Genomic DNA, 15131 nt, shown 5'->3' on the forward strand with positions numbered 1-15131 from the left:
GAGCACCAGCTGGGGCCGCGGGTGAGGTTGGGGGCCATTGTTACAGCATTCATCGAGGAGACCCTCGGAGCCTCACCAGTGGGGAGGAGCCAAGAGATGTCTTTAACCCCTCTCCCAAATAAGCATCCGAAATAAATCGACACAAAATGTCAACACAAGCACCCTAGCGCGCCACCCCTCTCAGTCCAGTTGGCCACCTCCGAGTCTCCCCATCCTCCACTACAGAGCCCTCAAGCCCCAGGTCCCGTGAGAGGCTACGTGGCACACCGGGGTTCTGGGGGTCGTGCCTTGTGACGCCCCGCACTGGCCCAGAGCGGGAGGGCAGGGGCCTTTCCCGCGGGGCACCCGGGGCTGCGTGCAGCTCACCTTTAGGCAGGGGGCGCCGTGGCAGCGGAGAGACCACATGCCCAAGGGCGGGCCCTGCGGGGCGCGCTCCTCCCACGAGGGTGTCAGGTTTACGGAACCGAGCTCCCAGGCCGGACGCGCGGTGGCCTGACGGTCCCAAGGATTACATTCGCTTGACCCGGCCTGGCTTGACCCTGCCCGGGCGCGCCATGTTCGCGCGTGGGTCCCGGAGGCGCCGCTCCGGGCGTGCGGTGAGCGGGAGTCAGGGCAGCGGTGGGGGTCGGGGGTAAATTGAGGCCCGGGCGAGGGGGCAATTGATAGGCATAGTGAATAGGTGCCCCACAGAGGGTCTTGGAATCCCATCCCCTGCATTCCCAGACCTGGGGCTGGGGCTGCTGGAGGCGAATGGATGGAGGAAGGTGTAGATCTGGTGGCCCAAACCCCCTAATCACCTCTCCGCACACTTTCATCAGCACTCCTGGGAGCTGGTGGGGACCCCTCTCTTGTGAACTGTGGGAGGGAATCCTGAGGGCCAGAGGACTGGGTCCTGGGGACTTAGGTTGAGCAGGAACCTCCTGAGCTTCTTTTTTTTTTTTTTTTTTTTTTTTTGAGACGGAGTCTTTCTCTGTTACCCAGGCTGGAGTGCAAGTGGCGCTGTCTCAGCTCACTGCAACCTCCGCCTCCTGGGTTCAAGCGATTCTCCTGCTTCAGCCTCCCATGTACCTGGGATTACAGGCGCCCACCACAACGCCTGGCTAATTTTTGTATTTTTAGTACAGACAGGGTTTCACCATGTTGGTCAGGCTGGTCTCAAACTCCTGACCTCAGGTGATCCGCTCACCTCGGCCTCCCAAAGTGCCGGGATTATAGGCGTGAGCCACCGCGCCCGGCGGACCTCCTCAGTTTCTAAAGGACACAGTACCTTGGAGGAATGTGGACGGACGGATGGAGTCCTACACTCCTGGGATGCCGAAATGCTGACGGTCAAGAGACTGGGATTTGGGGGAACAAGGCTTCCAGGGTTCCGCCTGAGCAAGGGAGTTTTTGACTTCTTAGACAGGACGGTCTTTCACTTCCTTTGGAGTGGGTCTCTGACCTGGGAATGTGGGGTCTGGGTTTGGTGGTCCAGAGAAGGAATAAATAGCCCTAGGATAGGCGGGGTAAAGGCCAACGTTTCTTGGGATGGGGGTTTACTGGGATGGGGGTTTCTCAGCAGGCACCTCCTGAGATCTTGGGGAAGGGTCCCCAGTTCCTTGGGTATCAGGGCATGAGGCCAGGGTTTGGGGGAGGAGCTCCTGAGCTTGTGAAGAGAGGGGCAGGGGTTCACGTGGGGATCTCAAGGAAGGATGGGGTCTCATCTCCTACCCTGTGGAACTGGAGTGCTGCTGGCGGCGTAGATGGAGAGGGAACCAGGATGAAGCCTGGGAGAGGATGCCCAGAGTAGGGGCTCTGTGCCCTAGTGGGGAGAGTACTCTGAATTCTCGGGGAGATGCTTGAGCCCTGGAAGGATCTAAGGCTGGTGGGAGGTGTCTGAGGCTAGGGGCGGATGGGAAGGGGGGGTTCGAGGCCAGCCTAGGGAGGGGAATTCCCTGAAAAGGGGACATATAAGGAGGTGGCTTCAACTGCCCCGCCTCTGCCTCGGTTGTGTCCCGCTCCCCCGCACTCTGGGCGCTGTCCCAGCCTGCCCAGCGCTGCCCAGGTAAGACAGGCCCCAGCGTGCGGTCGCGGGCAATGAAGTGGAGGGGCGGGCGTTGACTTCTCCTTCCCTGCTTCCGCGCTTCACCCGGCCCTGCATCTGCTCCCGCCCACTGCAGCCTCCAGAGGCAGAGGACCCAGACCGGGGCCAGCCCTGCAACTCCTGCAGGGAGCAGTGCCCCGGCTTCCTGCTCCACGGCTGGAGGTAAGTGGCTCCCCTAAAGGGCCTCGCCTTTTTCAGAGCTCCGCCTTCGGGGGGGAATCCAGGAGGCTTAGGCCACGCCCCTACGCTTGAGCTCCGCCTACAGAGGGATCGCAGTTGGGAAAAGAGCCTCAGGCTCAGATTCAGAGCCCCGCCCCCTAACTCATTCCCAAAAGTCCGGTTCCCAGGAGGGCTCCACCCACCATGCAGCCCCGCCCCTAGAAGAGTTCTACTGTAGCCGCTGAGTCGCATCCCTAGGGAGATTCTTCGTCCCTAGCGCTGAGCGCTGCCCATTGGCCTCTAGCACCCCTCTTAGACTCAGACCTACTCTCCCAGGCCCAGCGTCCTATCCTCCTGCTGGAGCCCTGCACCCAATAGACAGCGCCTACAGCCCCCAGACTCAGGCCCTACCCACAGGCTCAGAGCCCACAAGTTCAGAGCCTCACCACAGGTTAGATGCCTGTGTCTAGTGAAAGTTTCCCCACAAAGCGTCCCACTCCCCACGACCTGTCCTCTGGCTCACAGCCCAGCCACTCCCTGGCTTACAGGCCCACCTCCTGCAGCCCCGCCCCCAGGCCCAGATCCCCGTCCCTGCTCACAGCCCTTTGGTGGTGATAATCTGCATGTCCCGGCTCCTCCGTTGGACCTGGGCTGCCGAGGGGTTCAGGTGGGCGACCCCTTAGTAACTGACCGCCATCCCGGCCCTCTCAGAAAGATCTGCCAGCATTGCAAATGCCCGCGGGAGGAGCACGCAGTGCACGCGGTGCCTGTGGACCTGGAACGCATCATGTGCCGGCTAATCTCGGACTTCCAGCGCCACTCCATCTCCGACGACGACTCAGGCTGTGCATCGGAGGAGTATGCCTGGGTGCCCCCAGGCCTTAAGCCGGAGCAGGTGACCAGAGGCCAGCCCTCCACTCTTGCTGTCCAGTGGTTGCACACTAATGCTCACATACACACACACACACACACACACACTCAGGTGGGAACCTATTTCTGGGGCTATGCTAGAGTGTGCAGCCAGACCGAGGGTCCTTCTGGCCCGTCTGTGATCGAGGAGTGATCAGCCCCCCATACCTTGGGTGACTGAGGGACCAGTTGCTCAGGGCCTGTTCACCCCAATCCTATTGTTTTTGATTGTTTGTTTTTGAGACAGGGCCTCACTCTGTTGCCCACCACAGCCTCCCTTATAGCTGGGACTGCAGGCGCATGCCACCATGACTGGCTATTTTTAAAAATTTTTTGCAGAGACAGGGTCTCCCTTGTTGCCCAGGCTGGTGTTCAACTCCTGGGCTCAAGTGATCCTGCCTCAGCCTCCCAAAGTGCTGAGATTACAAGAGCAAGCCACCATGCCTGGTCCCACTCCCTGTTCTACCCTCCCAGCACTTCATTCACCACATGACTTCGTTGATTGAGTCATTCAACACATAGTTATGGGGCACTTACTGCATGTGAGACACTGTTATAGGCACTGAGGACACAGCAGTGAGCAAAACACAAAATAACATATCTGCCCACAGGCGTGGTGGCTCACGCCTGTAAACCCAGCACTTTGGGAGGCTGATTCGGGTGGATTACTTGAGGTCAGGAGTTTGAGACCAGCCTGGCCAACATGGCAAAACCCCGTCTCTACTAAAAGTACAAAAATTAGCTGGGTGTGGTGGTGTACACCTGTAATCCTAGCTACTTAGGAGGCTGAGGCAGGAGAATTGTTTGAACCCAGGAAGCAGAGTTTGCAGTGAGCTGAGATCGTCCCACTGCACTCCAGCCTGGGCAACAGAGTGATACTCCTTAAAAAAAAAAAAAAAAAAAAAAACTGCCCAGGTGGAGGGTAGATTCTGGAAAGGAGGAACACCCAATAAACAAACCTGTAAATATATGTCAAATGGTATAAGGGCTATGGAATTAAAAAGCAAGGAATGTGGGGTGAACAGGGAGGGAGGGAGGGAGAGAGACACTAGAATTGTAAATAGGGTGCCCAGAATAAGCCTCTGTGAGAATGTAATGGTGGAGCCGCCTGAAAGGAGGTGAGAAGTGAGCCATGCAGATATCTAAGGTTACAGTGACTCACGCAGGCAAAGGGCATAGCTAATGCCAAGGTCCTGAGGCAGGAGTGTGCTTGGCATATGTAAGGGACGGCAAGGCCAGTGCTGCTGAAGCAGAGTGAGCAAGGGGGAGACCAGCTGGAGATCAGGTCAGAGATGTGGCAGGGGCTATGGAGAGGACTTTGATTTTGCCTGTGAATGAAGGGAAAGTCGCAAGAGGGTTGTGAGCAGAGGATAGCCTGGAAGAATAAGGGTGGAATCAGGAGACCAGTGAGGAACCTGATGATGATGGCGCTGGCAGTGAAAGGAGTTATATATATATGGAGAGAGAGAGACAGACAGAGAGAGAGGCCAGCATGGTGGCTCACACCTGTAATCCCAGCACTTTGGGAGGCCAAGGCGAGTGGATCACTTGAGGTCAGGAGTTTGAGACCAGCCTGGCCAACATAGTGAAACCCCATCTCTACTAAAAATACAAAAATTAGCCTGGCATGATGGCAGAAGCCTGTAATCCCAGCTACTCAGGAGGCTGAGCCACAAGAATTCCTTGAACCCAGGAGGCAGAGGTTGCAGTGAGCTGAGATTGCGCCACTGCACTCCAGCCTGGGCGACAGAGCAAGACCCTGTCTCAAAAAAAAAAAAAAAAAAAAAAAAAAAAGGCTGGGCGCAGTGGCTCACGCCTGTAATCCCCCCACTTTGGGAGGCTGAGGCGGGCAGATCGCCTGAGGTCGGGAGTTTGAGCCCAGCCTGACCAACATGGAGAAACAACCTGGTCTCTACTAAAAATACAAAACAATTAGCCAGGCGTGGTGGCACATGCTACTCGGGAGGCTGAAGCAGAATTGCTTGAACCCGGGAGGCAGAGGTTGCATGGAGCCCAGATCATGCCATTGCACTCCAGCCTGGGCAACAAGAGTGAAATTCCATTTCAATAAAGAGAGAGAGAGAGAGTCTCACTCTCTCCCAAGTAGCTGGGACTACAGGCATGCATCACCACGCCTGGATGATTTTTGTATTTTTTGTAGAGATGGGGTTTTGCCATGTTGCCCAGGGTGGTCTTGGACTCCTGGGCTCAAGCTATCTTCCCCCTGGGCCTCCTAAAGTGCTGGGATTACAGGTGTGAGCCACGGTGCTCAGCCTATATTTTGGAAGTAGCGCTCAGAGGATTTGCTTGTGGGGGTGGGAGAAAGAGGAGTGAAAGATGACTCTGAGGATAGGTAGATTAACTGATGTGGGGGAGGCCAAGACAGGAGCGAGTTTAAGGGGTAAGAGCATAAGTTTAGTTCTGGTCATCTGGAGTTTGAGATGCCTGTTAGACTTCTAAATAGCCACATTGCCTGGAACTCAAGGGATAAGTTACAGAGCTGGACGTATGTGTTTGTCATTATGTGTCACAGGCTGGAGGTGACACATTAGCCACGTAAATGATTTTTACAGCCATAAGGTTGAGTGTAATTCCCAAGAAACTGAATGTAGACAGAGGCAAGAGGACCAAGAGCTGAGTCCTAGGATCCTCCCGCATTTAGGGGTCAGCTAGTTGAGGAGAAGACAAAACAGGGGCAAAGAAGGAGCAGCCAATAAGGTGGAAGGAAAACCTGAACTGTGTGGTGTCCTGGAAGCCAAGGGAAGAAAGTGTTTCCAGGAAGAGAGAGTGGTCAGCCTGGTGCAGTGCTGCCATCATCAAGTCTGATGACGACTGAGACCTGAACTATTATTTTAACAATGGGGAAGTCATCGATGACCTTGACAGCTTTGGAAGAGGGATGGGAACGGAAGCCTGCCTCGAGTAGGCTCAAGAGAGATTGGAAGGAGAGGAAGTGGAGTGAATACAAGTGCTCATAACTTTTTGAGGAATTTTCCTGTAAAGGGAAAAAGAAAAGTGTACCAGTAGACCAGGAGCAGTGGCTCATGCCTGTAATCCCAGCTATTCAGGAGGCTGAGGCAGGAGAATCGCTTGAACCCAGGAGGCGGAGGTTGCAGTGAGCCTAGATCACGCCACTGCACTCCAGCTTGGGCAAAGAGCGAGACTCCGTCTCAAAAAAAAAAAAAAAAAAAAAAAAAAAGTGGATCAGCAGCTGGAGGAGGAAGTGAGGTCAAGACATGCAGGAACCCTCAGCGTGTTTGGGAGCTGGGAGCTGAGGGAAATGATCTGCATTTAGGAAGGAGAGATGGGGAAGTCAGAAGGTCTCTCCTGATGCCTTTCATTTTCTCAGAGAAATAGGGACCCGCCATCTCACTGTATCCCAACTCACCTCTCATTTAAGTTGTTTTCTCCCACTTCTGTGTCCTCCCAGGTATATCAGTTTTTCAGCTGCCTCCCAGAGGATAAGGTCCCCTACGTCAACAGTCCTGGAGAGAAATACAGGATCAAGCAGCTGCTGCACCAGCTGCCCCCACACGACAGTGAGGTGAGGAGAGAGAAGACAGGAAGGGCATGCCAGGCACAGGGCATAGCCTGGGCCAGTGCAGGGCAGGGTCAGAGGAGGAAGGGTGAGCTGATCTGAGGTGAGTGGTTCAGACAGGCAAGGGTCATCAGGGGACATTCTTTGACAAAACCACAGCTGGGTAGAGGTGGGTACTTCAGGCAGGAGGCACCATCTATAGAAAGACCTAGAAGTAAACTTTCGGGACATGGATGAAGTCTGGAAGAGAGGCAGGAACAGGCATCAAGGGAGGAGCCTGGGAGATGCCTTCCCCTCCCAGGCACAGTACTGCACAGCACTGGAAGAGGAGGAAAAGAAAGAGCTCCGAGCCTTTAGCCAGCAGCGGAAGCGGGAGAATCTGGGGCGTGGCATCGTGCGCATCTTCCCGGTGACCATCACTGGGGCCATCTGTGAGGAGGTGAGCTGTGGAGGGCCTCAGCGAGTGAGCAGTGCCTCTGGTCCAAGCCCTGGGGAGCAGGACACATCTTCCAAGCACTGGGAAGATGAGGCCTGCACCTTAAGCCCCAGTGAGCTGTCTCTAGGGTCCCCTCTTGTGGGCGGGGTCTGTTCCTCACATCTCACTGTTGGGCAGGGACTGCCTCTAAGGCAACCCCTGGTGGACAGGAACCTGTCTCATCGATCCCACTGTCGTGTAGGGTTTATCTGTAAGGAGGACCTAGTGTGTTTTTCTCCCCCTCTGTGCAGTGGACATGGGGCATGGGCTGTCTCTTTGGCCCTCCTGTGGTCAGAACTTGTCCTCAAGAGCTGACCCACAGTGGCAGGGCCTGTCTGCAGGGCCCAGTGGTGGGCAGGGCCTGTCCTTAGATCCTACTGATAGGTGAGATCTATTGCTAAGGTCCCAGTGGGTGGAGACTGTCTCTGTGGTTTCCCCCATTAGGCCTGGCCTGTCTGTCTTCCCCACCCCTGATGAGGGAGGCTTGCCTGTAAGGCCACCCACCATGGGTAGGGCCTGTCTCTATGGCTTCCCCCATGAGCAGGGTCAGTCTCTAAGGTACCACCCAACCCCATCCCTGGTATAGGCAGGGCCTGTGTCAAAGTTACCCCGTGGGTGGGGCTGGTCACAAAGGTTCACCGTGGGAAAGGCCCAAGTGTAACATACTTTGGCTGACCCCATCCATCTGACCATCTTGGTGACGGTAATGGTAACCATCTTGGTGCTTGTCTCGTGGCAGTGTGGGAAGCAGATTGGAGGTGGAGATATTGCAGTGTTTGCCAGCCGTGCAGGCCTGGGTGCCTGCTGGCACCCACAGTGCTTCGTGTGCACCACATGCCGGGAACTGCTGGTTGACCTCATCTACTTCTACCATGCTGGCAAGGTCTACTGCGGGCGTCACCATGCCGAATGCCTGCGTCCACGCTGCCAAGCCTGTGACGAGGTTTGGGCCTCCCTGCCCAGGGGTGGGAGTGGAGGGTGGGTGGGCAGGGCCAGGAGCAGGCTCATCTGACAGCCACAGATGGCCTGCGTCCCGCAGATCATCTTCTCCCCTGAATGCACGGAGGCTGAGGGCCGCCACTGGCACATGGATCACTTCTGCTGCTTTGAGTGTGAAGCTTCCCTAGGAGGGCAGCGCTACGTCATGCGTCAGAGCCGCCCCCACTGCTGCACCTGCTACGAGGCCCGCCATGCGGAGTACTGTGATGGCTGTGGGGAGCACATCGGTGGGTGAATGCGGTGGGACTGGACAGAGGGATGGATGGACAGCTGGGCCACAGCCCTACCCCACCAGGACTCCTCCTGTCCTCCAGGCCCCATCCTCCACTGTGCCCTGTACTTTGTCCAGCCCCAACACTATAGGCCTGTATGCTTGGCTGCAAGTCCCACTCCCAATGTCCCCACTATGCCATGCTTTCTAAACCCCACCTACACAATGCTAGGCCACCACCACATGTCTACACCCACCTCCAGAGGGTGCTCGTGCTCTAATTCCAGCCCCAGGGCTCCCCCTACCCCTAGCCTCCACCACCCCAAGCTGTGCCCGGTTCTCCTCCACTCTCCTGTATCAGCCTAGGTCAGACCTAGCTTCCAGCTACACCCTACCCTCTGAGAACCACTCCTTTCTCACTAGGGCCACTCCCCACCTGTTAAGCCCTGCCCCTACCAGCCAAGCCTCCTGTTCAGGCCAAGCCTTCCATTCTCCTTCCGCCTGGAGCCACCCCTTAATGTCTAAGCCTGGCCCGAATCTTAGAGTCCAATGCCCACCTGGCTCTGGGAGAGAGCACCCTGTGAAAGAAAGGGAGGAGTGAGAGAGAGGTTCACCAGCCAGTCTCCAGGAGAGAACCAAAACCTGTTTCCTGCTTTCTCCAAAAGGGCCCCATTCTGGAGGAGGGAGGAAGGCACCTAGGGGTGCCCTGCCTGGGATTCTCCACCTCTTCCTGAGAAGGGACTCATTCACAAGAGGTGGGGGTATGCCTGGGGGTTCTGCCTCAGTTTTTCCCCCTGGTGGTTCCCCACAGGCCTGGACCAAGGCCAGATGGCTTACGAGGGCCAGCACTGGCATGCCTCAGACCGCTGCTTCTGCTGTAGTCGCTGTGGGCGGGCCCTGCTGGGCCGTCCATTCCTGCCACGCCGAGGCCTAATCTTCTGCTCTCGAGCCTGCAGCCTTGGGTCCGAGCCCACGGCTCCAGGACCGGGCCGCCGCAGCTGGAGTGCCGGCACTGTTACAGCCCCACTTGCAGCCTCCACAGCCTCTTTCTCTGCTGCAGAGGGGGCATCAGAGACCACCACCAAAGGCACCTGCACGGAGTCAGCGCCAGGTGAGCTAACCCTCCAGCCACACCCAGCCACAGCCCAGTCAACCCTACCTCCTTGCCCCTGCCTCAACCCTGGCCCTTCCTCCTTGACTGGCCCAGACCCTTCACCTGCTGCATCCCTGGGCCCGCCCATTTCTCAGCTCATCCTCCTTCCCCACACCATTCCAGGCCTGGTCTCCATCCCAAACTACACCTGCCTCGTGAACCCTGGTTCCACCCTGTCAATACAGGGCCGGTCCCCTACCTCAACTTGTCTCTGCTTGACCCCAAGTTCCTCTTCCTCTTCTCCAGCTGGTCACTCTTCATCCTCTGCAGTCAGGCCCCACTCCATTTATCGCAAACCAAATTTACTCCAAACTATGCCACACCGCTTCCATCCGAAGGCACCCTCGGTGTCCTGGCCACGCCCCGTGCCCTGGCCACGCCCCCCACACCAGTCCCATCTTGCTCCGTGTTCTTCCTTCCAACCCTCTCTCCACCCAGAGCCTGCTCCAGGCCTCACACTTCCCAGACTCCCCACCTCCCTGCCCTTCTCCGACCCCTGCCCCCACTTTCCCAGTCTTAGTGGAGGAAAGAAGGCCCTTTCGCAGGCCTCCCCTCAGAAGGGGGCCAGTGGGAGGGCAGATACAAGGAGTCGCTCTGTCTCCCCTTTAACAGCTACAGGCCCCGAGGAGCCTTCCCGCTTTCTGAGAGGGGCTCCCCACCGCCACTCCATGCCGGAGCTGGGGCTCCGCAGTGCCCCCGAGCCGCCCCCAGAGTCCCCCGGCCAGCCTAACCTGCGCCCAGATGATAGTGCCTTCGGTCGCCAGAGCACCCCACGCGTCAGCTTCCGCGACCCTCTCGTGTCTGAAGGAGGTCCGCGCCGGACCCTGAGTGCACCCCCGGCCCAGCGCCGCAGGCCACGCAGTCCCCCACCCAGGGCCCCCAGCCGTCACCGCCACCGTCATAATCACCATCACCATCACCACCACCACCACCGCCACCCAAGCAGACGTCGCCACTATCAGTGTGACGCGGGATCAGGGTCAGACTCGGGATCTTGCTCCAGCTCGCCCTCCAGTTCCAGTTCCGAATCCTCAGAGGATGATGGCTTCTTCCTAGGAGAGCGCATCCCTCTGCCCCCGCATTTGTGCAGGCCCATGCCTGCTCAGGACAATGCAACGGAGACCTTCAACTCCCCATCTTTATCGCTCCCCAGGGACTCTCGCCCAGGGATGCCTCGACAGACCCGACAGACCCGAGACAAGAACTGCATCGTGGCTTGAAGGCAGGCCTTCCTGGAGGGGGCTCCATTCTCCAGTCAGAGTAGATGATGAGGCCCATGCCCCTCACCCCCACACCCCGCCCCCACAACCCAAGTCATAAATCCTCTTCCTCCCTCCTTTGTCTGTTTGTTTCTATTTTTGTTTCTGTTTTAGAGACATGATCTGCTCTATTGCCCAGGCTGGAGTGCAGTGGTATGATCACGGCTCACTGCAGCCTCAAAAGTTTTGGGCTTAAGTGATCCTCCCACCTCAGCCTCCCAAGTAGCTGGGACTCCTGGCTCGTGTCAGCGTGCCAGCTAATTTTTTAATTTTTTGGTAGAGATGGGATTTCACCATGCTGCCCAGGCTGGTCTAGAACTCCTGAGCTCAAGCAATCCTCCCGCTGCCTCCCAAAGGACTGGGATTACAGGCATGAGCCACCGCACCAGGACTTTCGTTTGTATTATTGAAGTAATTTAATATTTGTTGTAAAACAGGCCTGGCTTCTTTGCCTCCTTGCCCCAGCTGTTTCCACTCCATTTCCCCCTCCTGATGCTTGAAATTTATCCACATTTGATGAAAGGATTACTTTATTCATTATCATTTCATTATCATATATTTTAACAATGTTTATTATTCATTTATCCCTCTACAGAACCACCGCCCACACCGAGGAGATTATTTGGAGTGGGTCCCAACCTGGGGACTTGACTCTGAAATCTAACTCCCCCCTTCCCTCATTTTGTGACTTAGGTGGGGGCATGGTTCAGGCAGAACTGATGTCTCCTATTGGATCCTGCAGAAGGAGGACCTAGGCACAGGCGTATGGTGGCCACACCCAGGAGGGTTGATTGGCAGGCTGGAAGACAAAAGTCTCCCAATTAAGGCACTTTTACCTCTATGAGAGGGTGGGAGTTGGTTGGCTGGGAATATTGTTGTTGGGGTGGGGAGGAGTTATTTCAATGGAGGAGTTATTTGCAGATTGCAGAGGGAAATGAAGGGAGCTCGCCTACACCGGGCCATCTGCGGGGTCTGCAGGTGAGGAAAAGAGAGAAAGCATTGGCTGAATCTATATGCCCATTTTTTAAAAACAAGATCCAAAGTCTATGAACATTTTACACACAAGAATACTGAAGCTTATGGTACCTATTGGTACAAAAGCCATCAGTACCAATACGGGACCAGAGTTGGCATTCATGCCTTTAAGAGATCCCTTTCTTTTTCTCCTCTGCCCTCTCAGCAACCCCCTTACCCCCAACCAACACACACACACCCTTACCAGTGGGGGCTGCTGTATGTCTTGGCTGCCGAAAGGGGAAGGTGACATAGGCATCATAGCCAAAGAGGCACGTAGCGATTAGGCCCAGTACCTGGGGGACAGGATAGGAGTGAGGAGGGTTAGATTAGGTAGTCAGGTTACTCAGTCTCTTATCTTCTTGCATCTACCACCTCCAGCACCTGCCCCATACAGGACGGGACTCAAGCCCCAGGTTGGGAAGCCAAAGAACCCCAGGGAAAGGCCAAGAGAATGCATCCTACCCCACTCTCCCTCCTCCTATACCCCTCAACACAGGGAGGCCACACTGTGGCCTTACACGTAGGGGGCACAATTCAATTCATACTTTTTTTTTTTAAGACACAGTCGCACTCTGTCACCCATCTGTCACCCAGGTTGGAGTGCAGTGACATGATCTTGACTCGCTGCAAGCTTTGTCTCCTGGGTTCAAGTGATTCTCCTGCCCCAGCCTCCTGAGTAGCTGGGACTACAGGCACCTGCCACCACACCCAGCTAATTTTTGTATTTTTAGTAGAGACGGGGTTTCGACATGTTGGCCAGGCTGGTCTTGAACTCCTGACCTCAAGTGATCTGCCTGCCTCAGCCTCAGCCTCCCAAAGTGCTGGGAATACAGGCATGAGCCACTGCGCCCAGCCCCAATTCCTACTACATTTGGGACAAAGTTCTTGCAGATGGTAGTCCAGTGCGTTGACAAAGGGGCCACCTGTTTGTACTTCTCACCAAGGTCCTTGTGTCTGACAAGGGACTGCCCTTCACAGCAAATGAAGACCCTGGGAGGCAAAAGCAAGTCCTGTGCCAAACTTCCCTCCATGCCCTGAGGACAAGTGTGACTTGCTGTGGGCCACACGATTTCTGCTGGAAGCTAAGGCAGAAATGGCCCCTGGCTCCTCAAACCCTTCCCTCTGTGCTTCAGAGCTGCTCCCATGGCCTTTACCCCTGCGACGATTTTGGAGTGGTTTCCTCTCTCAACAAGGACAACAATGGAGGTGATCAGGTAGAGGATTGCCGCTATGAGGGTTCGGAAGAAATCCTGTGAGGTGTAGGGAGAAGAGGGAAGTCAGCATCCACAGTTCCCAGACAATCCTAACTGCCCAGACCCCTCCCTGGCCTTGCCATTGTGGACCCCTTCTCACACTCCAAGGCCAGTTGATGAATGGTATCTTGGTGTGCAGGTCACACATGTAGACAACAAAGAAAATAGCAGCAAGGATCATCTCAACCACTGACAAGGAGGAGTAGCCTGGTGTGGAGGCACTGAAGCAGATCAGGATCACCAGGCATAATATCTGGAAGGGTGACATGGGAAAGGGGACCTCAATCAGCAACCAGGGCTGAGGAGATTGGTTTAAATTAGGAGTCCCGTACTCGAATGACTATGAGCGCTGGGGAAATGACACGCAATAATAGCTAAACACTTTTTATGTGCTCACTGTGTTCCAAATTCAATCATCACGACAATCTAATGTTCTGGGTACTATTATTACTCTCTCTAATTTATAGATGAGAAAACTGAGGTGCAGAGAGGTTTAATGGCTTGGCCAGGGTCACCCAGCAAGTAAGAAGTAGAGTTGGGTGCCTCAGTTTCCTCCCCTTTTCCCTTCTAGGATATGGGCAGCCTGAGGGGAGTGGCGCTGCCAGGTGTTTTGTGAGCCCCGCTGACGCCGGCTTTGTGGCCTTGACCCGGGCTGAACACGCGGTTCCCCCAGCAACCCCTTTGGGAAGCGGCGAGACTGACACCAGAGAGGCAGGACTCCGTTAAAGGCGCCGCACCCCTTTTACAAGTGACTCAAAGGCGGCGCCCACTTTGAGAAGGGTGGAAACCCCGAAAAGCTAAGGACATCCCGCCCGGCCTCAGAAGGGCAAGGAAGAACTGGCGAAGGGCGGGGCCCTCTACACCGCGGGACTAGCGCGAGGGGGGGCCCCACCCCAACAGGCCCTGCCCCTGGGCGAGCTGCCAGCCCGCCCTCCTGTGTCCAGGCCGCGCCACGCCCTGCCGCAGGAGGCCCCGACTTCCCAGCACCCTGGGACCCCTTCGATGAGTCCACTGATGAGTTAACGCAGCTCCCCCCATGTAGCCCTCCGTATGCGTTATAGGCTCCTTGCCTCACCCCGGGGGCTACCAGATCTCAACAACCTTCGTCAAACCCCACCGACTCGCCCTGCGCCCCGGGTTTCAGGCCTTCACCGTGAACCCACCCACCTGCACCCCACTGCCGAGCGCCCCGGCCAAGTGCCTGCCTCACCCGGACCATCCAGTTCCGCGTGGTCCAGCCACCCCATCCCGCTTTTGCCCACGCGCCTGCCCCAGGTCGCTCACAATCTCAGCAAACAGGAGGATTCCCTTTCGGGTGCGCGAGAAGTTGGTGCAGGCGGCCCAGCAGCCAGGGGCCGAGAGGCGCTCAGAATCCGCCATGGCATGGGCTGGAGTCCGTGGTGCCTCGGAGGATCTGCTCGCTTGCTCGTGGTTTCGAGGACGCTGCACACCCAGCTGTCTTGCCCGCCGTCTGGCCGGGAAGGGGGCCCCGGGGCGAAGGAGGGAGTGAATCACCGCGCAGAGATGACGCGGGCGGGGCCGGAGCCGGGCCAGGTGGCTGCCGCCCCGGAAGCCCCCTCGCCCCGCCCGCCAAGGATACTCCCAGCCCGGCGCACAGCCCCCGAGGCGCCCCGTCGCCAGGGTACTTGGCAGCTCCAGGTACCAGGAGTAGTAATAGAGGGACCCCTCGCCTTTTTGGAATGCAAATGCACCCGAGACAGCTTCAGCTTAGAACCGCGGGAATCTGGCTTTGGGAGGGAGTGACTCAGTTTCCTTAACTGAATAAAACGGCCTAGGCAGAGTTAAATCCGAAAGACCTGTGGCCCAGTGTGTTGCCAGAATTCAGAATATTTTTGATTTCAGAAAGTTTTCCCGTGCATATACTCTCAGCGGCGTTTGGAGCTGTCGCGTTTTAAAAAAAAAAAAAAAAAAAAGCCAGGCGCGTGGCTCACGCCTGTAATCCCAACACTTTGGGAGGCTGAGGCGGGTGGATCACCTGAGGTCGGGAGTTCGAAACCAGCCTGACCAACATGAAGAAACCCCGTTTCTACTAAAAATACAAAAATTAGCCGGAC

The 15131-nt window shown here is 56.4% G+C and overlaps 2 protein-coding genes across 6 annotated transcripts; one reads left to right on the top strand and one right to left on the bottom strand.

Moving 5' to 3' along the window:
* Positions 1-457: 457 nt before the first annotated feature.
* Positions 458-11625, top strand: PRICKLE3 (prickle planar cell polarity protein 3). Of its 5 annotated transcripts, XM_025371624.1 has the most exons (10): positions 458-596; positions 2160-2245; positions 2954-3137; positions 6582-6695; positions 6991-7128; positions 7904-8107; positions 8204-8390; positions 9186-9485; positions 10140-10749; positions 11480-11625. In XM_025371624.1, the coding sequence occupies exons 1-9, from the start codon at positions 555-557 to the stop codon at positions 10745-10747; spliced, it is 1863 nt and encodes a 620-aa protein (XP_025227409.1). In that variant the 5' UTR covers positions 458-554; the 3' UTR covers positions 10748-10749; positions 11480-11625. The 5 variants fall into 5 exon arrangements, with proteins under 5 accessions (XP_025227409.1, XP_025227408.1, XP_025227410.1 ...); XM_025371623.1 differs by having other exon boundaries at positions 10140-11625; XM_025371626.1 differs by lacking the exon at positions 458-596 and adding an exon at positions 1983-2044 and having other exon boundaries at positions 10140-11625.
* Positions 11337-14594, bottom strand: PLP2 (proteolipid protein 2). Its single transcript, XM_025371629.1, has 5 exons — positions 14341-14594; positions 13157-13309; positions 12958-13053; positions 12006-12096; positions 11337-11758 (listed from the first exon to the last, which is right to left on the bottom strand). Exons 1-5 carry the CDS (start codon positions 14434-14436, stop codon positions 11736-11738), a joined length of 459 nt encoding a protein of 152 aa, XP_025227414.1. The 5' UTR covers positions 14437-14594; the 3' UTR covers positions 11337-11735.
* Between the last annotated feature and the right edge of the window lie 537 nt (positions 14595-15131).

The sequence above is a fragment of the Theropithecus gelada genome, chromosome X (genome assembly GCF_003255815.1).
Source record: "Theropithecus gelada isolate Dixy chromosome X, Tgel_1.0, whole genome shotgun sequence".
NCBI lineage: Eukaryota > Metazoa > Chordata > Mammalia > Primates > Cercopithecidae > Theropithecus > Theropithecus gelada.

Coding starts and splice junctions, on each gene's coding strand:
- PLP2 (XM_025371629.1), bottom strand. CDS start 14,436: ATGGCGGATTCTGAGCGCCTCTCGGCCCCTGGCTGCTGGGCCGCCTGC. Junction 13,054..13,156: donor TCATCAACTGGCCTTGGAGT/GTGAGAAGGGGT, acceptor TACACCTCACAG/GATTTCTTCCGAACCCTCAT. Junction 12,097..12,957: donor ACTCCAAAATCGTCGCAGGG/GTAAAGGCCATG, acceptor CCTGTCCCCCAG/GTACTGGGCCTAATCGCTAC.
- PRICKLE3 (XM_025371623.1), top strand. CDS start 555: ATGTTCGCGCGTGGGTCCCGGAGGCGCCGCTCCGGGCGTGCG. Junction 3,138..6,581: donor CAGGCCTTAAGCCGGAGCAG/GTGACCAGAGGC, acceptor GTGTCCTCCCAG/GTATATCAGTTTTTCAGCTG. Junction 8,108..8,203: donor GCTGCCAAGCCTGTGACGAG/GTTTGGGCCTCC, acceptor TGCGTCCCGCAG/ATCATCTTCTCCCCTGAATG.